Source organism: Camelina sativa, chromosome 9 (genome assembly GCF_030686135.1).
Source record: "Camelina sativa cultivar CO46 ecotype springtype chromosome 9, ASM3068613v1".
Classification (NCBI taxonomy): Eukaryota; Viridiplantae; Streptophyta; class Magnoliopsida; order Brassicales; family Brassicaceae; genus Camelina; species Camelina sativa.
In genome coordinates, this window is record NC_141888.1 from 28,662,212 (window position 1) to 28,686,468 (window position 24,257).

General features: G+C 36.3%; 4 protein-coding genes and 1 pseudogene across 7 annotated transcripts; 3 read left to right on the forward strand and 2 right to left on the reverse strand.

The window, feature by feature from the left end:
- Window positions 1–392: 392 nt before the first annotated feature.
- On the reverse strand, window positions 393–3,176 carry LOC104711708 (uncharacterized). Its single transcript, XM_010428432.3, has 9 exons — window positions 2,782–3,176; window positions 2,626–2,688; window positions 2,476–2,531; window positions 2,015–2,108; window positions 1,826–1,886; window positions 1,105–1,186; window positions 905–960; window positions 745–808; window positions 393–665 (listed from the first exon to the last, which is right to left on the reverse strand). The coding sequence occupies exons 1-9, from the start codon at window positions 2,929–2,931 to the stop codon at window positions 599–601; spliced, it is 693 nt and encodes a 230-aa protein (XP_010426734.1). The 5' UTR covers window positions 2,932–3,176; the 3' UTR covers window positions 393–598.
- Window positions 3,177–6,104: 2,928 nt separating this feature from the next.
- Window positions 6,105–10,973, forward strand: LOC104711710 (uncharacterized). Of its 4 annotated transcripts, none has more exons than XM_010428434.3 (9): window positions 6,105–6,989; window positions 7,342–7,527; window positions 7,650–7,742; window positions 8,082–8,264; window positions 8,343–8,445; window positions 8,528–8,713; window positions 9,040–10,043; window positions 10,116–10,495; window positions 10,600–10,973. In XM_010428434.3, exons 1-9 carry the CDS (start codon window positions 6,756–6,758, stop codon window positions 10,655–10,657), a joined length of 2,427 nt encoding a protein of 808 aa, XP_010426736.1. In that variant the 5' UTR covers window positions 6,105–6,755; the 3' UTR covers window positions 10,658–10,973. The 4 variants fall into 4 exon arrangements, 2 of the variants coding, with proteins under 2 accessions (XP_010426736.1, XP_010426739.1); XM_010428437.3 differs by having other exon boundaries at window positions 6,319–6,989; window positions 10,586–10,973; XR_015566696.1 differs by having other exon boundaries at window positions 6,321–6,989; window positions 10,127–10,495; window positions 10,586–10,973.
- A 263-nt stretch (window positions 10,974–11,236) lies between these two features.
- LOC104711709 (putative serine/threonine-protein kinase WNK5) lies at window positions 11,237–14,932 on the forward strand. The gene is made up of 6 exons (XM_087466873.1): window positions 11,237–12,333; window positions 12,675–12,940; window positions 13,054–13,277; window positions 13,371–13,528; window positions 13,625–13,952; window positions 14,197–14,932. Exons 1-6 carry the CDS (start codon window positions 12,250–12,252, stop codon window positions 14,781–14,783), a joined length of 1,647 nt encoding a protein of 548 aa, XP_087322999.1. The 5' UTR covers window positions 11,237–12,249; the 3' UTR covers window positions 14,784–14,932.
- Window positions 14,933–17,653: 2,721 nt separating this feature from the next.
- Window positions 17,654–19,002, reverse strand: LOC104711711 (uncharacterized). The gene is made up of 2 exons (XM_010428440.3): window positions 18,748–19,002; window positions 17,654–18,006 (listed from the first exon to the last, which is right to left on the reverse strand). Exons 1-2 carry the CDS (start codon window positions 18,856–18,858, stop codon window positions 17,779–17,781), a joined length of 339 nt encoding a protein of 112 aa, XP_010426742.1. The 5' UTR covers window positions 18,859–19,002; the 3' UTR covers window positions 17,654–17,778.
- A 1,039-nt stretch (window positions 19,003–20,041) lies between these two features.
- LOC147938928 (uncharacterized) lies at window positions 20,042–21,479 on the forward strand (annotated as a pseudogene).
- Window positions 21,480–24,257: the final 2,778 nt, after the last annotated feature.

Here is a 24,257-nt window from a genome sequence, read left to right on the forward strand (position 1 = left end):
AACAGAGTCGCGATTCTCTTGTGCAGATAATAAACTTTTGTCTTGGATCCCTCAGCCTATAGAAAATTTAAGATAGATAGGCAATATCAGTCAGCTAGTCAGCCTAGTCCAGTCTGGTCCGTTTCGAATTTAGTCCGAGCTTTTTGAAGGTCTAGTTTGACCCGAGCAGAGCTATACTGTAGTGTAAACCAGTTATTTCCTTTTAAACCCATAAAATTCCAAATTATGTCTTTTTAACAATTCCACATAAATCTAACTGCGAAATTGAAGATTGAACCTAATATAAATTTGTCAAAGTTTCGACGTATATAAATCATATAGAACATGTCGTTGAACGTTTAGAAATTAGATTTTAAGAATATAAGTTGATGCAATTGATTTTGTAATCTAAATCACAGAAACGTAAATCTATTTAACCAAAAAGGTTACAACTTACAAGGACAAAGTTTTTCTTTCGACTATTCATGTTTGATAAAAATCTCTTCTTTTCTCTGGTTCTGTTTTAAGTAAAACAGGTTAATCCTAGACAGAGAGAGAGTTGAAAGACCAATTCCCAGTATCTAAAACTGCAGAAACATACATATACTTTGATTATGACTCACTCCACCTTGCCAAATTCTCCAACATTTGTGCTGCTGCTCTCCACCACCGTCTCTCTTACAAACCTACAACAACATTTTCAGAAATTAGGTTCAAGAAAGAGAGATATACATGTGAACTGGAGAGGACAGGAACACCAATTACCTCGCAAGCTTTTCTTTTGAAGATTGTAAAACGTAAATGGAGAGTACGAAAGAGAACGTGAGAGCTGATCACAAGTAGACAAAAAATAAGAATACACAAGTGTATCAACTTATTATCCTTTCACTACTTAATTAATTTAGCAGCAAGAAAAAGGATTTACCTGAGCCAAAGAGGACATAAAATCCTGAGGATACATCAATCTCTGACTGCTCTTTCCTGCATCACAATAAAAGTGTCTCAGCCACGTCTCAGTAACATTATGTTCCTTAAGCTTTGTGACTCGACCCGACCGTACACACAAACTTATTAGCACGGAGAGAGAAGAAAAACTGGAAAGGGGTAAGCAAAAAATTAGTGTACCATGTATATCTAACAAGAACATGTTTTGGCCAGTGTTGAGGATCCCAGAACAGTGTGCGGACCTCCGGGTGTGTATTCAAATCTGTTCATGGGTAAAATCTCCAACTCAGGTAAATTCTGATGTTGTCTTATAAAAATTTGAAGTAACTGAATGCTACTCTATGACATGGAAGCAGAATTGCAACTTGAAACAACAGAGCATAGAGAGTGTGAAATTTTATTCATTATAATAAATTTTCAAAGCCATTATTAACACAATCATGGTTCAGGCAACTTGTACAAAATAAAGAAATCATGAAGCATAGATGACCATAAAAATGTAAATTAATTTAGTAATGCCACCAGACATGGAGTAAGGAGGATTATATAGCAAACTGCCTATATATTAGCACCCAGTGTCTCCAAGAAGATGAACATGTTTTAACTTTCACCAAACAATGTAAGACTATGGAAATTAAAAGCAGCATAAAACTGAAGCCAAGTTATCTACGGCCAAAGACATGGGCGAAAAGCAATCAAGCATCACAACCTTGAGAAGTTACCACCTACTGTGTCATATATTCTTGAAGGGTTTGAGATAAAAACGTAATACGTAGCATCTCTGGTTAGGACAGATTAGTAGTACAGACAAAATTTGCTTATTCTCTCAGAAGACAGACAGTATTATAGCAGAGACACCTAAGTCAGGACACGATATAGCTTGATAAGGAGTATGACTTACAGCTGTGGGGCATATCGATAACTTCAGCTGTGACTCCAAGCAGATCACCTCCAGAATATCTCTGTGCAAACGAAAAATAAAAAACAAGCCGCACCTAAATATCCAAAAACTGGCAGTTTTGCTGGGTAGCATGCTTATCTAGCGAGTCAAAAGCATATAAAATGACTGAAAACCAATGTCAAAACATACCAAATTTACATCTATCATCGGAACTTCTGTGCTCTTACGGTTAATCACCAAAAGCCAGTGAATCAGAAATTTCTCACTTCCAACTTGGAATTTTCTGCAAGTTAAAATCCGTAATCACACATCACGTACCTAATAACTCTTTAACTCGCATATGACTAATGTACAAATAAGAAAACAAAGTCTCCATATAACATCGGAAGAACACAATCTGCAGCAAGATAGAACTAAAAACACCATAAAACTTTAGCTTACTCTAATCAAAACATATGAGAAATGGTGAAACATCAATGTAAAAGTCATCATTTCCCTATTGACCAGCAATAATAGAAATTGCTAGAAACCAGTGATGAACTTGTCAAATTAAACTAAAGGCAAATCAATCTCAACTCAAGAGCACCAAATTCAGCTATAAAAAACCTTCAATAGAACTGTAATCAATATGAAAACCACTGAACACTCACATCTTATAAGGATCAGTTCCTGTATAGCCAATTGGTTTGGATATGGGGATCAACACCTACAAAAATTTGGCAAATAGAGACAAAGTTTCAATCTCAATTCCAGAACTATGCCATTAAATGTCTTAAACTAAACCTATTCACACAGAGTACCTCGCGATTAACGGCGAAGATCGGGCAATGTTTTCCGATCACATCATGCCAAGTCGTTCTCGACTGCCAACAGAATCAAACAGATCCTTTAGTATCACATCAAATTAGATAAGTAATCAATCTCAGCTAAATAAGTTTAAAAGAAGAGTAACGAACAGAGTGATACTGCCCCATCTTGCTCATCCGGACGATATCTCCAGGTCGGTACGCGCTGGAGAGAGTCGGAAACGATAGAGATATCAGAAATAGAGCTTGAATAAAAGCGTTCCAATGTCGCGATCCTAACACCGCAGCCATGCCCGCCATAACTTCGCTTCTTCGGCGAGGCTTTGTTGCCGGTAAATTGTCTTCGCCGGGAGATTTAGAATTGGAAGCGGAGGAGGTAGAGAGATGATAAAACGACTGCGTAAAAGAAGAACCCTCTCCCTCCGCGGTACTATTGGGCCACAAACATCAGGCCCAACTTAATTTGTTGGCTCAGTTTTAACCAGCACTGTACTAAAACTATAATAGTTTTTTTTCTTTTTCTCTTTTTGTTTTCTGACTGCTATAAGCTTTTGAAAGTTTACAATTTAGCAAAAAACATGTGATTGGAACCTTGACCTATAGTTTGGATCCATCGATACAATACGAACTCAGCTAAAAGATTATTTATTAACACATCAAAAGTTGCACCCAAACAAAAAAAAAAGTGTAACAGACAAACAAATAAAGTTGTGTAACGGCAGCCACACACAACTTCAGCATTTTGAAGAGCTTCAATGAGTATATGCGTTCTCGATGTTATCGGACGGCTTAGGTTTGATTTTTGTCTTTTTTTTAGAAAAAATATATTTAGTTTATGTATTTTCATGTAGTCAGTCAATTCTATGGTGATTTCCATTAGTATTAGGATGGAACTATGTAAGCTAATGAATTTAAATTTATTACATTCATCAAGGTGAAAAAATTTTATAACTTAGTTTTTTTTTATTTTGGCAATTTTTCAATTTTTTAGAGGCAGTGAACTTTGATATATTTATATCTTAACTTGTCTTATGCTTTCAAATTCTTGTTTTATAAGAAAATAAACATTTTTGTATCTTACGAAATTTTGAATTTTGTTTCTAGGACGGAGGAAAACTAAAGATTTTGATTTTTTTTTTTCAAGAGAGGATGCTAATTAGAGTTTTCAAAAACTTATATTAATTAAAATACCATAATTATTGTAAATGAGTTTTTTTTATTTTTGCCAATTATACCGTGATACGTGTGGGCAACACGCCAAACAAAATTATATTCGGAAAGGCTGACAGATGATCAAACAAGACTATGGAACTATGAGATTATGTAACTATGGAACACGCTAGACAAAACTTTCGAACTATGTAGGCTAATGAATTTAAATTTGTTGGTTTAATAAAAAAAAAAACACATTATATTCATCAGGGTGAAAAAATCTTATAACTTTTCTTTTTTTTTTGGCAATTTTTAAATTTATAGAGACAGTAAAATTTGATATATTTATATCCCAACTTGTCTTATGTTTTCTAAGTCTTGTTTTATAAGAAAATAAACATTTTTGTATCTTACGAAATTTTGAATTTTGTTTCTAGGACTGAGAAAAACTAAAGATTTTGATTTTTTTTTCCAAGAGAGGATGTTAATTAGTGTTTTCAAAATCTTATATTAATTAAATACCATATTTATTGTAGGTGAGTTTTTCAAATTTTGCCAATTATATCGTGATACACGGGCAACACGCCAACCAAAATTATATTCAGAGAGGCTGACAGATGATCAAACAAAACTATGGAACTATATGTAACTATGGAACATGCCAAACAAAACTATGGAACTATGTAAGCTAATGAATTTAAATTTATTGGTTTAACCAAAAAAAAAAAATACATTACATTCATCAAAGTGAAAAGTTTTTATTACTTTAGTTTTTTTTTGGCATTTTTTCAATTTTATAGAGACAGTAAAATTTGATATAGTTATATCCCAACTCGTCTTATGTTTTCAAATTTCTTGTTTTATAAGAAAATCAACATTTTGTATCTTAAGAAAATTTGAATTTTGTTTCTAGGACTGAGGAAAACTAAAGATTTTGATTTTTTTTTTCCAAGAGAGGATGTTAACTAGTGTTTTCAAAATCTTATATTAATTAAAATACCATAATTATTGTAGGTGAGTTTTTTGATTTTTGCCAATTATATCTTGATACGTGGGCAACACGCCAAACAAAATTATATTCAGAGAGGCTGATAGATGATCAAACAAAACTATGGAACTATGTAACTATGGAACATACCAAACAAAACTATAGAACTATGTAAGCTAATGAATTTAAATTTATTGGTTTGACAAAAAAAAAACACATTACATTCATCAAGGTGAAAAATTCTTATAACTTTAGTTTTTTTTTTTTTTTTTGGCAATTTTTCAATTTGGTGGAGGCAGTAAACTTTGATATATTTATATCACAACTTGTCTTATGTTTTCAAATTCTTGTTTTATAAGAAAATAAACATTTTTGTATCTTAAGAAAGTTTGAATTTTGTTTCTAGGACGGAGGAAAACTAAAGATTTTGATTTTTTTCCAAAAGAGGACGTTAATTAGAGTTTTCAAAATCTTTTTTTTTTTGGTAGAAAGAGTTTTCAAAATCTTATATTAATTAAAATACCATAATTATTGTAAGTGAGTTTTTTGATTTTTGCCAGTTATATCGTGATACGTGGGCAACACGCCAAACAAAACTATATTCAGAAATGCTGACAGATGATCAAACTTGACAGACACATGAAATACAGTTGGATCTTCTTGCGACCTACACTAAATAAAGGGCTTTGAAAACAATGGTACCTCCAAAAACAATTAATATTACATGATTAAACTCCTAAAAGTTACATCTTTAAAAACATAATCATCTATGATAGTTGGGTATTTCCAACAAGAAGATGTAATACATTAAAAGTTTGGAAGAGTATTATTTACATGTATATAAGTGTAAATTTAATCTGTTTATGAAATTAATAATAAGAGCAAATTTAATTTAATTGAAAAAAATAAAACACCACAACAAAAAAAATAAAGAAATAACAGTTATTAAAAAGAGCGCGAATGGGTCGGTTAAATCTCTATAAATGGAAATTTATATTTTAAACTTTTTTAATATACATAATAAAATAACGTATGTTCGGTACAAAAAGATAAACACATCTAAACTTACTTTTAAAACAAGACACAAACAAATTAAGAAAAAAAAATATTAAAAGAAAAACGCGCGAATGTGTTCGTTAAATCTTTATAAATAGAAATTTATATTTTAAAATTTTATAAACGAACTTACGAAATTCAACAAAGAAAATATGTTCGATACCAAAAAAAAAAAGAGAAAAAGATAAAGAAAACTTAAAGGTAAGAACTATTTGCATAGTAAAAAAAGCTTAAGCTAATCCATAAAAAACATTCAGAAAATCTTTGACATTTCTCTAGAGACATTTGATAAGAATCACATCTCTTTTAAAAACTCAATGGAAGAATATCTGAACTTTACAATTAAATTTGACAACAATAACTCTCTGCAGAACCAGAATCAATCTCTAATCAAAGTTCAAATGATGTCTTAAGGAATTTAATGCTGGTCGTTGTTTCTAAATACTGCATCGTTAAGGTAAAATAAAAAGGCACACAAAGGGTTTGAAGATACCTACCTACACAATAGTAAGACAAAATTTGGGGGTTTTTATTTTTTTTTGGGGGGTGATTGGAGTGACCAGAAGAAAAAAAAAAAAAAAAAAAAAAAGACAGATAAAAAGAACATCAATACAACAAAATCGGTCCTCAACAGTAATCACTTGGGGAGAGAGAGATCTTTCAAAACCTAGACGAAGAGAAAAAAAAATTAAATAAAAATCTCATCTCTTTCTTCATCTTCTTCTTCTTCTTCTTCCTCTCTCGATTCTTTCATCTGCTTCTTTGTTGTACTCGCCCTTGTTCGTTCTCAAGAACTTCAATCTGATTTTTCAATTTCTTGGTGGGGAGGGGCGTAGTTTACAACCAAAGTGATTCCCTTGTTTTGATCAATCCGGTTCTTTCTTTCTTGTATCAATTTTTTTTTTTTTAGGTTTTTGTTTGTGTTTCCATGGCTGCGGATCTCGATGATTGTTCTGTATCGGAACAAGAGAGTTCGTCCTCATTGTCACCACCGCTTCCGCCGCCTCGGTCTCCCTCGAATCAGCCCGAGTTTTGGATGAGAGTCGAGGAAGCCACCCGTGAAATCATAGAGCAGGTTCATCCTACACATGTCGCCGAGGATCGAAGAAAAAATGTCATTATGTTTGTTCAACATCTACTCGGCATCAAACTTGGCTGCGAGGTAAAAATAAATTGTTTTTAAACGTTTTGTGTTTTCTCGCTGTTGTATCAAGCTTTAAATGTTGGAACTTGGTTGTATCGGCGATGTTGTTCTGCATTTTATTGACTTCTCTTGATGCTTGCTTGGGCTTTAAACATTTAATCAAAGTTGATAGCTTTTCTTTTATGATGTTCTAAAGTCATCTACTTTTTGTTTGTTTGTTGGTTTAAGTGGTGTGCTTTCTCGCACACCTTTCTGTGTTACTTAACCAGAGATTCTGTGATGTTTGTGGCTTATAACTTTAATTGACTATGGATGTGTTTTGCAAAGTTGTGATTTTTTCTTTTTCTTATGCTGGTATGTGTCTTTTCAGGTGCATTCTTTTGGATCAGTCCCATTGAAAACGTATCTTCCTGATGGAGACATTGATCTCACAGCTTTTGGTGGACATTTACTCGAGGAAGACCTGGCGGCTAAAGTTTTCTCTGTACTTGAGAGGGAAGAACGTACTGGAACTACCGAGTTTGTGGTTAAGGATGTGCAGTTAATTCGGGCTGAGGTTTGTTTTACCTAATCTCTGTGTTATTCAATTCCACAAACTAGTGTCTACTATGAGTATTCCAAGTATGTATATGGTGTTTGTTTGTTATCTCCTCAAGTACCAAACTTTTTTATTTGCAGGTTAAGCTTGTTAAATGTTTGGTGCAAAACATTGTGGTTGATATCTCTTTCAATCAGATTGGTGGGATATGTACGCTGTGCTTTCTCGAGAAGGTAATCTCTTCTCTTAAGCATGACCTTGCTGTGTCAAACAAATTTAACTTAACTTTTTAAAGGTAAATACAGTTTAGGTTAATTTTATCAGCTTGATACATATATGTACAGCAGAGATTGAATGTTGCTAATCTGTCATAATGAGATTGTTTTTACCCAACTGCATTATGAGTTTACTGGTAGCTTTCTTGGATATTGCAAATTGTTTGCTATATATTACATGCATGCAATAATATGTTTGAGGCTTATTTATCTAGAACAATATTCATATCAGCGATTTTCGAAGGATGTACAAAGATTTGCTTCTAACAAATTGATGTTGACAACTTGATTACGCAGATCGATCACCTCATTGCAAAGGACCATCTTTTCAAGCGAAGTATCATACTCATCAAAGCTTGGTGCTACTATGAGAGCCGTATTCTCGGGGCTTTCCATGGATTGATATCCACATATGCTTTGGAGACGTTGGTCTTATATATCTTCCATCTCTTCCATTCATCGTTGAATGGTCCACTAGCAGTAAGAGTCTTCAGCAATTTCTGAGGGATGCTTTATTGTTTAGTCTCATCTTGATTTTCTTAACCTTTTTCCCCATAGGTTCTATACAAATTTTTGGACTACTTCAGCAAGTTCGACTGGGATAACTATTGCATTAGCCTGAATGGTCCCGTCTGCCTTTCCTCTTTACCAGAAATTGTTGGTAATCATTTCCTCTAGTCTGTGGAAAATTGAGTTCTTTTTGCGATTTCAGTATCTGCAATTTCTTTCTCTAATTTCTGTAGTTGAGACTCCGGAAAATGGGGGGGAAGAACTTCTGCTGACCAGTGAGTTCCTTATGGAATGTATGGAGATGTTCTCTGTACCTTCACGAGGATTTGAGACAAACCCTCGTGTGTTTCCATCAAAGTATCTTAATATAGTCGATCCGCTTAAAGAAAATAACAATCTTGGACGCAGCGTAAGCAAAGGTTGACTGCTTTCTTTTCTCCAACCACCACAGTTTTGTTTTGCTATCTCTCTCTTTATGAATTTAGATGTTTAAGCAGGATTAGGACAGTAGCTTCTGACATGTCATTGTCCAGAGTTTTAGCATTATAGAATATTTATGGTGGGTTTTCCTGAAATTCTTGGACTAGGGTATGTAGCTTTTAAGTGGAGGCTAAAATTAAGATATGAAGGAATGTATAAAAATGAGATAAACTCTAAACTTTGTTTGCTATGGTAATCCGTTGGTTTTATGCTTTGACTCTCTTTGTGGTAAAATTTTAAAGCAATTCTACTTTCTCTTACACAGGTAACTTTTATCGTATACGAAGTGCATTCACATATGGTGCTCGGAAGCTTGGGCAAATCTTTTTGCAGTCAGACGAAAACATAAGCTCTGAGCTTCGTAAGTTCTTCTCTAACATGCTACATAGGCATGGGAGTGGCCGGAGGCCCGATGTCCTTGATGCTGTTCCATTGGTAAGGTACAACAGGTACAGTGCTATATCGCCAGCTTCAACTGTCAACCATTTCCAAGAAGGCCAAGTGGTTTATGAATCAGAGTCCTCCAGTTCATCTGTTGCTGCTGGAAATGGTAGACATGACCAAGAAAACTCGTTGTATGCAGGAGTAAGTACAACGAGTACAACTGGGCATGATTTAAGCAGATCACCTAATGAAACACCCCCATTAGTTTCAGAGGAACGATTTGCAGGAGACGCAAAAGACTTGGCTACTTTGAGGACTCAAAAGCTTGAGATTTCTGATGAAACAGTGAAACCTCCGTGCCTTAGTGATAAGAAAGGTGTCTCTCCTTTAAATGGTAAGCACCATTCTCTTCATCAGATGAGAAATGGAGAAGTTTTAAATGGTAACGGGGTGGGTAAACAGCATGTTGTTCATGAAGACCTGCCGTTTATAGGTTCAGTACCTTCGCCACAGGAGGACATGCATCTCCATAACTCGGGTCATTGTGTTTCTGGCACTCGGAATAGGCTGTCTGACCTCTCAGGCGATTACGAAAGTCAGCTTACCAGTTTGCGATTTGGGCGTTTTTGGTTTGAGTGTGTCCAAAATGGTCTTTTCTTTCCGATATCACCTCCTGGGCTGTCTCAGGCGCCAAACAACAATTCATGGGATGTAATTCGCCATGCTCTGCCATTCAGGCAGAATGGGCCTCCTTCAGTAAACACCAATGGAGTTTCTCCGAGACAGGTTTTCTTTCATGTGAACCCTCAGATGATTCCAGGTACTGGTTTTGGTATGGAGGAATTACCTAAGCCAAGAGGAACTGGAACATACTTCCCCAATGCGGTACTTACTTATCCGCCTCTCTCACATCACTTGCAGACAAATGGCCAAGCTTCTAACGTCTCTTTTATGCAGCACCATTACAGGGATAGACCGTTCTCACCAAGAGCAAGAATGTCACATCAAGTTAGGTCGCCTCGTAACAATGGCCGAGGCATGCTACATGCGCACTCAGAAATGAATTTTCCTGACAGAAACACCCGTGAGAGACAGCTTCATTATCCCAACCAAACAAATGGTTCATGTGATATGAGTCAACCTGATTCACTTGAAAGCATTCCTGATACCAATGGTTCTGCAAATCATCCATATGAAAAGGCTCCGGATTTTAGGCCTACGGAGCCTCCACCAGTGGAAGTAGTCTGCCCTCCTGAGGGCAGCAAGCAAAGAGATGGCGTTGGAGGTCATCAGAATCGGCGTCCCAAATCTATACCCTCGCCTCCACAGGAAGATCGGTACAGTATATATCTCTTACCCTTGAAAACATATTGTCTTCACTGAACTATTACCATTGATCGTCAAAGCCACTATCTGATTCAGTGTAGTAATGTACATGTAGGGTAACGCCTACACAGTCATACCATTTGACGGATGATCATGAGTTCCCTCCTTTGTAGCTCTGGTGTCTGATTTACAGACACATGCTCTCTCTCTCTAGACCGTTATAGGAACAGGTATAGTTTTCTAACTTGGTTTGTGTCCTAAGTATTTGTTTTGTCCTCCTCCCGCAAGAAAGAAAAGAAGAATGGAGCTGTGGTGTTTTTTTTTTTTCTTTTTCTTTTTCTTGTATGTTATCTCTGGTGCTATAGAATGATTTATATGTATCTTTATCAAAATCTCAAACTCGCTGTGGACAAAACCTTTGCAGAGCTTTTGTATTTTCAACTTAGACAGGTTTGCTGAGTGTATTTATAGGATGTTTTTCATTCCAAAGTCGCTCTGCTCTATCTTCATGATTTTTCTTCTTGTTTCCTGTTGGATGATAAAAAGTAACAAGATTTTGGTCATTATAGGTTTGTTTGTCTTCTTCTAGTATAAAACCCATTCCCTGAAAGTTAACCTTAGATGAATCCTTGAATATAGGAAAGAATTTTTTCGCAGGGAAAATATAACCGTTAAAAAGAACTTAGTGATCGAATTAGTGCTTTCAATCGAATCCATGGTCAAAATCATCAGTAGTGAATGTGTTTTCTTCTGTGTGTATAGATTTAGTTAGATCCCCCAAATCTGACCAGTTTTTTTATATTCTCTCTCTCTCTCTCTCTCTCAATCAGTAGTGCTGGATTTTGCAAATCACTTTCCAAAAACTTTGAAGTTGAATATTGTATATATAGTGGAAATAGTCAAATGAAGAGAAACATAAGAAAAAGGGGGTCTGTCCGTGTCAAAGTAACGCAATCATCGGTTTCAAACATTACTCTCAAACCACTCGTCTCTGCAAAAACATACTTAACGTTAATCAAAGGATCTCGGTTTGACTTCTCCAAACACACACACAAAACAATCAATAAAGGGTCAAAAGGAAGAGCTTGAGCTGAAGGGAATCAGAATCATCATCGATGGTGAATCATAGGGTGTTTCAAATTCAGAATTGTCTAGTTTGGCTCCCTCTCTTGTCTTCTCTTCTCTTACAAATTCTCTTCCTTTTCCCGAGGAAAAAAGAGTCATTTTTTTCCTAACTTTTGCCCCACTTTGATCGGCAGCAGCCACATATTCGTCTCTCTCTCTTTTACTTTCCCACCAAACTTTTTTTGTTCTCTCTGGGTGTGGTGTGGCCCTTTTTATTTTTATTTTGTGGGTTTGGTTTTGGGAATGAAGGTGCGTAAGGTAAGAAGACAGATGATTGCGAAAGAGCGCGACGAATACAAATTACGTCAACAAGGTCTTGTTGTTGAAATGGCTTGTGTTGTTCTGCTCCTCTGTTTTGATTATTATTCCAGACTCTTTTGGTTTCTCTTCTTCGGCGTCTTCTCCTACGAGAATCACGAAGGAAAACCTAACATCTTCTTCTTCTAGCACCCCCCCTCCTTCACCCTTCCTCTCTCTCTCTCTTCTCTCTCTTATTCTCTCCTCCTCTCTTAACTCTCTCGTCTGTTATTGCATCGCGATCTTGTTTTTTTGTTTCCCCCAAAGTTTCGATTTTTTTTTCTTTTCCGTGTGAAAAAATCTCCCCAATTTGAGATTCTGATAGATCCGTTAGTATAGAGTCATGTCTATGGAGATTTCTTCCGCCGGAGCTTCCGATGATTCCATCCCTTACGTTGAGACAGATCCTTCCGGTCGCTACGGCCGTGTAAGTTGCTCTCTCTTATACGATTTTTGCTTGTTAAAATCTTAGCCGATTGGTAAAGTTATTGTTCTGAATTTGATCAATCCTAAGTTTGATCTCTCTCTCTCTTTCGATTGTCTTCTGAAAATGTTTTGACTTTGGTACTATCTGTTCCATTCAAATGTTGCCATTGCTTTGGAGATATGTTGGCTTTGTAATTGTTCTCTGATGACACTTGCTTTGATCAGAGCTTTTCCTCTGTTTGCATTTTCTAGAGTTGTGGTCTCTTTGAAGATTTTGTTTTGTTAATTACATGAGATTGCTTCTTGAACATTGGGTTGATTCTCCTACTCTCTGGTGTGCAGTTTAAAGAAGTACTTGGCAAAGGTGCAATGAAGACGGTTTACAAAGCATTTGACCATGTTCTAGGAATGGAAGTCGCATGGAATCAGGTTAAGCTCAATGAGGTCTTCAGATCACCTGAGCCTTTGCAACGTCTCTACTCTGAGGTTCATCTCCTCAAGAATCTCAATCACGAATCTATTATCCGCTACTGCACATCTTGGATTGATGTCAACCGCAGAACATTCAACTTCATCACTGAGCTGTTCACATCAGGCACCCTTAGAGAGTAAGGAGAACCTTCTAACCTCATGCTTTCTACCCAAACAAAACTGTAACTTCGTGTGTGTGTGTGCAGATTCCCATTTTAAAGGAACCTTGTAATTTGTCTTACATCTGTAGGTATAGAAGGAAGTATCAAAAGGTTGATATCAGGGCTATCAAGAGCTGGGCACGCCAGATCTTGAATGGTCTTGCTTACCTGCATGGACATGATCCTCCTGTCATTCACAGAGACCTCAAATGTGATAATATCTTCGTTAATGGCCACCTTGGGCAAGTCAAGATTGGTGACCTGGGATTAGCTGCAATTCTCCGTGGATCACAAAATGCGCACAGCGTCATAGGTATTCTCTCTTTTTTTGTTTTCTCCATGTTCTTAAACAGAACTCTGTGAGTTCCAGAATTAACCTCTGCCTTTCACTTAAATATACTATTAGGAACGCCTGAATTTATGGCACCAGAGCTATACGAAGAAGATTACAATGAGCTTGTTGACATCTACTCATTTGGAATGTGTGTCCTAGAGATGCTTACCGGTGATTATCCTTATAGTGAATGCACCAACCCTGCCCAAATATACAAGAAAGTTACAGCGGTAAGCAGAGTGCATGAGGCTCATCTCAATCATCATTTATCTTTGCAGGAAAATATTTTGATATGTTAATTTTTCTTTGATGCGGATTTGATTCAGGGGAAGTTGCCTGAATCTTTCCATCTAATCCAAAACATGGAGGCCCAACGTTTTGTTGGTAAATGCCTCGAAACTGTGTCAAGAAGATTGCCTGCAAAGGAGCTCTTGGAGGACCCATTCCTTGCCGCAACTGATGAGAGAGATTTAGCTCCTCTTTCTAGATTGCCGCCACAACTGGCAATCCAGAATTTGGCTGCAAATGGAACAGTGTTAGAGCATCTGCCGTCAACGAGTGATCCAACTAGAACAACGGATATGTCTATAACAGGAAGGATGAACTCAGAAGACCACAATATCTTTCTTCAAGTACAGATTTTAGATGGCGATGGTACGTTAAAGTTCTACTTCCTAGAAATTTCTTGTCTGGTTTGTTTGGTACTGAATATTGGGTTGCTAGAAACTTGCTCAGCTGAACCGGACTACAGGATTTGGAACAGCTTAGTATTAGCTGTTGATCATAGGAAATAAATGAACTATTAGCTTCTGATTTTTGGGTAACCTGAATGGTGAAACTTTGATGGAAGAATCACCAATGGAAAATGTTTTTATGAATATGTTTGGCTGTGTCACAGGTCACATGAGGAACATTCAATTCCCGTTCAACATATTAAGTGACACACCTCTAGAGGTAGCTTTAGAGATGGTTAAAGAACTTGAGATCACTGATTGGGATCCTTTGGAGATTGCTGCAATGATAGAAAATGAGATATCTTTGCTCGTCCCCAACTGGAGGGCCAATGACTCTTCTATCCGGCACGAAAGCTTTGGTCATGAAGATGAAGAGGAAAATGAAGATGCAGAGGAAAGCACTCGCCTTTTCTCCTCTGCTTCTTCCTCTCACGACTCTCCTGTAGCAGTTGGAGACAACAATGACGGTTCAAGTAACGATGTAATGGACGGTAGCAGCAGAAGCTCTAACAATTGGTTGAATGCTTCAACATACCACTACTCACCTGCAATTGATGATGATCAAAGTCAGCATCAGCGGAGACGAGTAAGGCTACAACAGAAAATGAGATCGCTGGTGGACACGAGAACACAGGTGCTACACCGATCGCTCATGGAGTTGATCAACAAGCGCCGTGGGCGTGGCTTCGACTCGAACTCTAACGAGCTACAACATCAACCGTCATCCACTAATTTCATTCGAAGATGTTGATAATAGGATATGAGAGAGCCTTTTGTGGCGCTTTCATGATAAAAAAAAAACAGATTTTCATATTGGTACTAGCATTTTGCTTTGATGATATTATATGAAACTATTGTTAGAGTCCGTTGCATATATGATATACATATATTCTTAAGGAAGTCTTACCTTTGCATATATGAAACTATGTCTGACTCATATTGATGAGATCGTCATACATATATGGAAGTGTTTTTGTTTCTTTAATCTTGATACGGAAGTTGTTTATCTTCTCGTATCAAACGTAATGGCAGTTGAACAATTTAACAAACGAAAATGCAAACGTAGCAATAAAGAAAGAGATACTTGTTATTTGTAGTGAACTTAATTAGATTGGTTTTCCTATTCGTTGAAAACTATAACATTTACCTTTAAATACTATATATAAGATGACATAATCTATGAAATGGTGATTATTATAGAGTTGATCATATAAGAATAGGCAATATTAAAAAGAAATTTGCGTTAATTAGGTTATCTAACCGCATGCATCCAAACAAATCACGTGTTTAAAAACTTAATCACAACTGCACATTCTGATCTCATCTTCATTCAACACTAACTAAGACTGTAGAGACAGGGAGAGAGAAGAGCAAAAAAAAATGGAGAGCAAAGGGCCATCGCCAATAGTTCCACTTGTGCTTGTGGTACTCTTCGGATGGATCTTATGCGGCTCATACGTTATCACTCTATTAGAGGATTATATATTACCATTCTTACAAACCGGAACATTCATCGTAGGAATCTTTCTCTTGCTTCTTCTTTTGCTTCTACATGTCTTATCTTCTTCTTGGATCTCTCCATGGCTCCCTTCTATTCTCCTTTTACCATCTCCTCCCTCCACGACTTCCACTGACTCAGACAGCTTTGGCCTTGGATCTTTTCTTTTGCTTTCACTTTTTTTTATCTCCTTCTGGTTTTTTCAGTCACTCTCTAATTAGTGTTTGTTCTACTTAGCTTGTACATATATAGTTTCTCTCTCCTTGGAATTGTATTTTCTTGATTTTTCATGCAAAATATTGCTTACATATATGTTGTACATCTTATAGAAAAGACTAGATAGATCATGCAAGATCCCAACATATAATATTTGAAGAATTTTATAATTTATGTTTAAATCATTATTAACTACTGCATTAGCCTGTTTTATTTTCCATATTTACCATTACCAAAATTAGTAGCCTCGTGGTTTGTGTTAGTAATGTCGTTGTGTCACCACAAAGTTTATGTGTATTACATGCTATTGACAAAAAAAATTCAATACAACACATTTGATTACGTGACAAAAGTCACGACTACGTGATTCGATCCGAATCCAAATTTGGGAAGCTCCGACATATGTTAAATTGGGAAACAACCCATTCACTCTAATAATAAATATCAGTAACCATAATGTAACCATTGTGATATCATCTGCTTAGACATTCATTACCAAGGAAGAATACATATAACAGTAACCATAGTGTGACCAATGACGATAGGTTCCACATTAACATTACCAAGGAAGAGAATAAATCCCAAAAAAAAAAAAAAAAAAAAGACTGTCAGAGCTGATACTATTGATTAGATCTGCATAGTCTAAAGTTTGGTTACCCTCCACGTATGAATACTATTGATTTCGATAACTTAGCAAATGAGTTGGGACTTGCATAAAAGAAACTGAATTATATATCTTGATGCAAAAAGTTAGTGATTGTGGATTGTGGCTGTCGTCATTGCATATCCAAAAAATATAAATCATATGATGTAATATTATTCGATTGGAATTTGAACATATATGGGTATATATGTTTTTGGCATCCCACCCATTAGGCCATTACCATAAGTTAGTTGAGCTCACTGCTGACTAAACTATTTTTTCCCCACAGGTAAACGTGGGTGACATGAACCTCTTTTCGTAAGTACAAGACGAAAAAAACTTTTTCTTTTTTTTTTTGGATTCTACATATCTTCTTGTACTTTCAGACATGTGATATTTTAAAGACTTAATTTTGTTTTTTTTTTTTGGATTTTAATCAATAAAAACAATTTTAGCTACAGTATATTATTCTTTCTTTCTTTCTAATAATAGCTTGTACGCCTTCGCAATGACTTGTCAGCTATCACACCGTTCATTTGTTTCGTACACCAAATCATATCGCACCAGACGAATTTTGTGTATCTCTTGATAGGCAAAAAGATTGCTGATTACTTACTTAGCCACACTAGTCGAGGAGACTTATTGGTTTTCATCATCTTGTGTTGGATCCTTATTTTTAGCGGTGGTGATTAACTTTATAAGTCGGTTTTAACTTTGTCTTGAAAAAATGTTAAAATTTTTAGCCATGCTAAGTTTAAGTTGGATTTTGAAATCTTATCTTACTGTTCTCCCAGATCCCTTATTCTGGTCCCTCTACCACTCTATTGTGGTCCAAAATCAAGAACGTGTATACAGTATACCAACCGTTGTTGGCCCCAATCATATGAATGAAGAATTAATGTGTACGTCTGGTTACTTATTTGTCAAGTGTCACTCATTCAATTTTTAGGTCCTATTTAAAAATAATCGATGTGATTGTTGCTAATCGGAAACTCGATCAATGATTTTTCAAACTTTTGTTTTCTAATCTTAAAGAAGGAGACTACTTCTTCTCTCTAATTAAAAATTGCTAAAGTATATACAAAAACGTTGAAACTTTGGACTTGGTCTAGGTCTCTCGGATTAGGACCTCTCTCGGTACGTTTTGTTTTTCAGATCTCATATATTTACTATTATACGGTCGATAGCTAATCAATTGATGATAAAATAGTAAAAGCTTGTAAACATAAAATATAGAGAAGACTCATAAATAAAACACACTAAATGATAGAAAAGTATGTGACTGTATATGTGTTCGTTAATTCGAACGATATCAATATAGAAATGATGATTGTGTTTGATGAACAATATTGATTAACAAAGAAAACAATATTGATTAAGATCATCAACTTATAGTTTAGAAGGAAGAGGCAAAGAATTGATATCAAAAACTTTAAAGATGAAACGAGAAGGATGAATAGAAAAGTGAGTGTGAAGAAGAGAACCAACGGTCGCGATGAGCTCTCTCTTAACTTGTTTGGTGATGCCTCCCATCGACACAATCTCTCCATATGCAGCTGCGTCTTTGTTCCCACCAAACACTATCTCTACTGATCCTTTCAAAACCACCATCACTAACTGCAATGTACATATATATATATATATTTCATTAATTTAATATGTTAAAATAGAATTTGGAAGATCTTTAATCTCCTACGTATATTATCTTCACAGCACATAAAGGTCAAAATCTTTAGAGGAAACAAAATCTTGGCCACATGCTAGTAATCTAATATTCATAATTTCTCAATAGGATATATCGATATTTCCTTTTTTTGTACTTACAAGTAACTTCTTCTTTTTTCGAGTCAAGTTTACATATATAAAAATAAATAAATTTAGGAAGTTGACTTTTTATTTAAAAAGAAATTTGGAATTCAGTTTACGTGAAATATGTAAACAATGCTTATTTATTAATAGCATCCCAATAAATTAAATAATATCATCTGCCTTCCGTTTTTTTATTATTTAGAAAATTCAAGGATCACTCAATTATTATCTTAGAGAGTATTTTCCAACAGGAAACAAAAAGAACTCTATCCATTTTGAAATATTGTCTTCTTTAAAATAAAATAAATAAAAAAAAGGAGATGTTTGAGTCTTGATGTGGAAAAGTAATAAAAATGATAGAAAAGACATTAAAATAATTTTCTTTTTTAGTTTATTTGAAAGGCTCTTGACTATTGAGTTTTCTATAAAGTGACAAAAGTTTTTATTTATAAAGTGAGATATAAATAAAAACGCATTTGCAGGTGAAATTTTTTGGGGTTTAAAATCTTTAAAAAGAGAGAGATTAAACTTTTGAGAGAGGTTTCTTACGTTCTGAGGTCGTCCGACGATAGAAGCAATGGCCTTGGTGACTTCCGAGTAGAACGGATCGGTTTTAACGCCGTCGAAATTGACGTTGGTTGTAATGTAAAGACAAGGCATTTCCACAAGCCCGTTTCTTGATACCGTTTAAGCTTTGTTTCCAAGAATCTGAAGAAAAACCGAAAGAGGAAGAGATCAAGAGAGGATTTTGTATGGTGTGTGGGAGCTGTGGAAGAGAAGATCTCACATGGCCACTTAAATATATAGGGTAAACTATCGGCTCCAAATTATTGTATTGCATTATTTTAAAATGCGTTTTTGTTATGTGAACAATGGTTGACATAGTATCTTCCGATTTCAAATCTGACAACTTGACGTGACTCAATCAATTATCGCAGCTACGTCGCCCTCCAAGAAAACTTGGTTTCATACTGTTACCGTATTGGACCACACACTGACAAAAGAACAAGTCCGTAATTTGGAAATATGCATGTAAAGAAAAAAATTTATGTTTTGTTGTAAGTGGGATTAATTAGTTCTTGGGTTCCCTCCTTAAAAGGTTAGATAATAGTTGAAATATAATTAATTTATTAAGTCAGATGATACTGTATTAAGATACTCGTTTTGGATCCTTGACCATTTCTCTTATTTTAAATTGTGTTTTCATACATCCATGTGCTGCGGACGTAGCGCCGTTACTTCGCCTTAAATGAGACATGTTTATTTTTCGAACGGTCACTATTTTATAACGGTTGGCTACAAATTATCTACGTACTACTATCTGAAATTAGTCTTATCACTTTGAAAATATGGAAAACGTTTTATATATTTATTTACCACCTATTTTTGTTTTCGACTAACGAATAAATTGGTTACGTTTTAGTCTGACAAGTGACAACGACACAACGTTAGGACTTATGATCGTGAGCAGCTTTTCCATCAATGTTGTTAACTCATGATATGATTTTCGAACTAATAAACATAGTGGTTCGGCCTGTCGGACCAGTTAACTCGTGAATCGTGATCCACTCAATAATTTGGTTAGGTAGTAGTTGTGAAATCTATTAAGGAGTGTTATGTAAATATTAGATACTATATCTCTAGATATGTTAATGTTCTTTATTTCATATATTCTAGAGTCTTCTATCTAGGTTTCCTCATATATGTATATATACTCGTGTATTGTGATTAATAAGAATAACACATTCTCTTCAACCTTTGTCATGGTATTAGAGCTAAGGTTTAAAAAAAAAAAACAAAGGCAAGAGAAAAAAAAAACAGAGGTTAACGGTGGAAGACTGCGATGACTTCAAAAATTAAGAACGACAACGAGAGTAAGAAGAAACAGATCGTGGAAGGTGATGGTAATGTATCAAAGGCAACAGATAAAGTGTTGTCACCACTTTATCTCCATCCCTCGGATGGACCGAGACATCTTATAACTACAGTTCAACTACGGGGAGAAAACTATGAAGAGTGGGCTAAGCATGTGCGGAATGCCTTGCGAACAAAAAGAAAGTTAGGGTTTATTGATGGAACGTTGGTGAAGCCGGTTGATGCTGAAGAAATTGAACAATGGGAGGTTGTGAATTCAGTGCTTATTGCTTGGATAATGAATACTATTGAGTCTACGCTAAAGACTTCTATATCTATGGTGGATGAAGTGAAAGATTTGTGAGATGACTTGAAGTTACAATTTTCTGCTGGTAATGGACCACAGATAAGCGAGCTACGAGCTGACATTGCTAACTGCAAACAGAACGGAGATTCGGTGATGGTGTATTATGGCAAGCTTAAAAAGATGTGGGATGAATTGGCGATTTACAAGCCGATCAGAACATGTAGTTGTGGGGAGATGGCAGCTCAGTTAGAAGAAGATCGCAATGAAGAGAGAACAAATACCTTCTTAAACGGTTTGGATGCAGCGAGGTTTGGTACTGTTCGTTCTGCTATCACAAGTTTGGAGCCACTTCCTAAACTTTCTCAAGTTTATCAGAGAGTCATACGTGAAGAGAGACAACAAACTGTGACTCGTAACAAGGAGATAATTCCAGAGGCTGTCGGGTCTGCGGTAAACGGTGGTACTAGAAGATACTCCTCTACGTATCAACAACGTGAAAAATGATGTGATTTGCACACATTGTGGCAAGTATGGTTATGCTCAATTTGATTGTTTCAAGTTGAATGGGTTCCCAGAATGGTGGGGAGAAAGAGGTCGTGATTTTAATGAAAGAGGAAGAGGACGTGGCCGTTTTGGTCGTGGTGGAAGATCTGCAGGAAGATTTGGACGTGGTAGAGGTGTTGGTGGACGTGTTAATGCTGTTGCTGGTGTACAAGCCAATCTTATTGGTGGAGTACAAGCAAACTTATCACGCAAAACAGAAGATTTTGATTGACAATCATTGCTGCAGCTAAGTGAAGATGGACATCTCTCTGAGCCTGCTGTCTTCTCAAAAATCAGAGACAAGTGAGAAATTGCATGGTAATACAACATATGGTGAATTTATTATTGATACAGGTGCATCGCATCACATGACATGGAATCTTGATATGTTGTGCAATGTGGTTCATACGAATCCATGTATTATCGGGTTGCCTGACGGTGATCATGTGGTGGCTAACAAGCAAGGGGATTTTTGTTTGGGTGGTGATTTATGGTTGCGAGGAGTGTTATACTCTAAGGAGTTAACTTGTTCATTGATTTCGGTTGCAACAATTTCTTAAACTTCATAAAGGAAGCTTTACGGTTACTGATGAGTTATGTGTGTTTCAGGACCGTGCTACAAGGACGATGATGGTAGCTGGTGAAGAGTGTGGGGGTGTGTACGTGCTGAGAGGAGTGCTTGGTGCGAAGATTCACAAGATAGTGAGTAGTTTGGGTTCATGGGATTTATGGCATCGTCGTCTTGGTCACCCTTCGAGTCGTGTTCTTTCTTATTTATCGAATATTTTAGAAGTTGGGAAACACGTGAGTTCCGAAACAATTTGTGATATTTGCTTAAAGGCAAAACAAACCCGAGAATGTTTTCATGAGAGTTCTAATAAAGCTGCTGGGATTTTTGAATTAATTCACTGCGATTTGTGGGGTCCTTATCGTGTTTTATCTACTTCTGGGGCTGCTTATTTTCTCACAATTGTTGATAATTTTTCAAGTGCTGTTTGGGTTTATATGTTGCGTGAAAAGAGTTATGTTGCTGTTTTTTTAAAGATTTTTTTCAAGATGATTGAACGGCAATTTGATAAAAAGGTTAAGGTGGTGCGTAGTGATAATGGTGGAGAATTTATGGCTAAGAGGTCATATTTTGCTGCTGAAGAAATTTTACACCAGACATCATATATATATACGCCTCAGCAAAATGGAAGAGTTGAGAGGAAGCATAGACATATTCTTAAAGTTGCTTGTTCGTTGATGTTTCAAGCGAGTGTTCCTATCAAATTTTGGGGTGAGTGTGTCCTTACGGCATGTTATTTGATTAATCAAACTACGTCAAATGTTCTACAAGGAATGACACCCAATGAGATGTTGTATGGTGTAAAGCCAGATTAAACTTCATTGAAAGTTTTTGGTAGCTTGTGTTTTGTTCGGAAGGTTACTCGTAATAAAGATAAATTTGGTGAGAGAAGTCGACGGTGTCTGTTCATGGGATATCCGTTTGGGACGAAAGGTTGGCGAGTGTTTGACTTGGAACCAAAAGAATTCTTTGTATCGCGTGATGTTGTCTTTTAAGAATCTGAGTTCCCATTCCAGTCTACGGTTTCTCCGTGATCTGATCTATTAAAGTTGGTTCCGTCACAGTCACTTTCATATGATGATGATGGTGCATTTTTTGATGATGTACCCGAAGTAGATGTAAGAAGGAGCACTGAACATGGTGGTGGTATGACAAGTGACGAGGTGACTTTACCGACACGGGTTGTTGAAAATACTACTACGGATGTGGAAGATATTAATGTGAATCTTCACCAAGATGGGTCTTCTTCTCCCGCCGAAATACTTGAGCCGAGTGTGATTACTAATAATGACGCACATGTACCAGTGCGTCGTAGTGAAAGAGCAAGAAAGCTGCCAGGTCATCTTAATGAATATGTATTGCACACCACACATTGTAATACTGCCCCCTCACCACTCTCATCAGATTTCTCTCCATCACCATCTTCGTCTCAAGGTACGATCCGTTACCCTATTTCAAATTATGTCTCTTGTGCCAAATTTTCTGCTTCGCAGCAAGCGTTTCTGGCTGCAATAACGGAGACATGTAAACCAACGTCGTATGCGGAGGCTGTTAAGGATAAATTTTGGCATAATGCTATGACCAGTGAGGTTACTGCATTGGAGGATCAACATACATGGGATGTTACGGATCTTCCACCGAGAAAAAGGTTATTGGTTGTCGTTGGGTGTATACGATCAAATATAAATCAAATGGGGAGATTGAACGTTACAAGGCCCGCTTGGTTGCTTTTGGAATTAAACAAGAAGAAGGGATAGATTTTGATGAAACTTTTGCTCCGGTGGTTAAGATGACAACAATAAGAATGTTTCTCAAAATTTCTGCGGTTAAAGGATGGGAAGTTCATCAGATGGATGTTCATAATACATTTCTTCATGGGGATTTAGAAGAAGAAATTTATATAAAATTGCCTCCAGGTTTTGTTTCTAAGGACAAGACGAAAGTGTGTAGGTTGAAGAAGTCATTGTATGGTTTAAAGGAAGCTCCACGGTGTTGGTTCGCTAAACTCAAGGCTGCTCTTTAGGGATATGGGTTTATCCAACATAAAGCTGATTATTCTCTTTTTAGCTTGGTTCGTGGAGATATGCGACTTTATGTTTTAGTTTATGTGGATGATTTGTTGATTGGTGGTAACGAATTTGAAGCTATTGCTAAATTTAAAGGTTATTTTAGCAAATGTTTTTGGATGAAGGACTTGGGAGTGATAAAATATTTCCTGGGCATTGAAGTTTCACGATCTTCTAAAGGTTTTTATTTATATGAGCGTAAGTATGCTTTGGACATTGTGAATGACTGTGGATTGCTCGGGGGTCAACCGGTTTCTACTCCTCTTAAAGAGAATCACAAGTTATCGGTTGAGACAGGGGATTTCTATGACAATCCACAATGATATCGCTTAGTGTATCTTACTTACACAAGACCGGAACTAACTTATGTCGTTAATATGTTGTCCCGGTCCATGAAACAACTTCGTACTAAACATTGGCAAGCTGCAACACGGGTAGTACGCTATCTTAAAGGGTGTCCTGGGCAAGGTATTTTCTTAAGTGCTGATTCGGATTTGCAAATTACGGCTTATTGTGACTCGGATTACTCATCCTGTCCGGTGTCTCGACGGTCATTATCGGGTTTTATTGTTATGTTGGGGGACTCTCCTGTGGCATGGAAGGCGAAAAAGCAAGATGTAGTGTCTTGTTCTTCCGCAGAAGCGGAGTATCGTGCTATGAGTTTTACCACACGGGAGTTGAAATGGAATCGTGAGCTTTTGTCGTGTTTTGGTGTGATTCA

Coding starts and splice junctions, on each gene's coding strand:
- LOC104711708 (XM_010428432.3), bottom strand. CDS start 2,931: ATGGCGGGCATGGCTGCGGTGTTAGGATCGCGACATTGGAACGCTTTT. Junction 2,109..2,475: donor GGAACTGATCCTTATAAGAT/GTGAGTGTTCAG, acceptor TTTAACTTGCAG/AAAATTCCAAGTTGGAAGTG. Junction 809..904: donor TTATGTCCTCTTTGGCTCAG/GTAAATCCTTTT, acceptor ACTTGTGATCAG/CTCTCACGTTCTCTTTCGTA.
- LOC104711710 (XM_010428434.3), top strand. CDS start 6,756: ATGGCTGCGGATCTCGATGATTGTTCTGTATCGGAACAAGAGAGTTCG. Junction 8,265..8,342: donor CGTTGAATGGTCCACTAGCA/GTAAGAGTCTTC, acceptor TTTTCCCCATAG/GTTCTATACAAATTTTTGGA. Junction 10,496..10,599: donor TCGCCTCCACAGGAAGATCG/GTACAGTATATA, acceptor ATGTACATGTAG/GGTAACGCCTACACAGTCAT.
- LOC104711709 (XM_087466873.1), top strand. CDS start 12,250: ATGTCTATGGAGATTTCTTCCGCCGGAGCTTCCGATGATTCCATCCCT. Junction 12,334..12,674: donor CTTCCGGTCGCTACGGCCGT/GTAAGTTGCTCT, acceptor TCTGGTGTGCAG/TTTAAAGAAGTACTTGGCAA. Junction 13,529..13,624: donor TATACAAGAAAGTTACAGCG/GTAAGCAGAGTG, acceptor GATTTGATTCAG/GGGAAGTTGCCTGAATCTTT.
- LOC104711711 (XM_010428440.3), bottom strand. CDS start 18,858: ATGCCTTGTCTTTACATTACAACCAACGTCAATTTCGACGGCGTTAAA. Junction 18,007..18,747: donor TCGTCGGACGACCTCAGAAC/GTAAGAAACCTC, acceptor TGTACATTGCAG/TTAGTGATGGTGGTTTTGAA.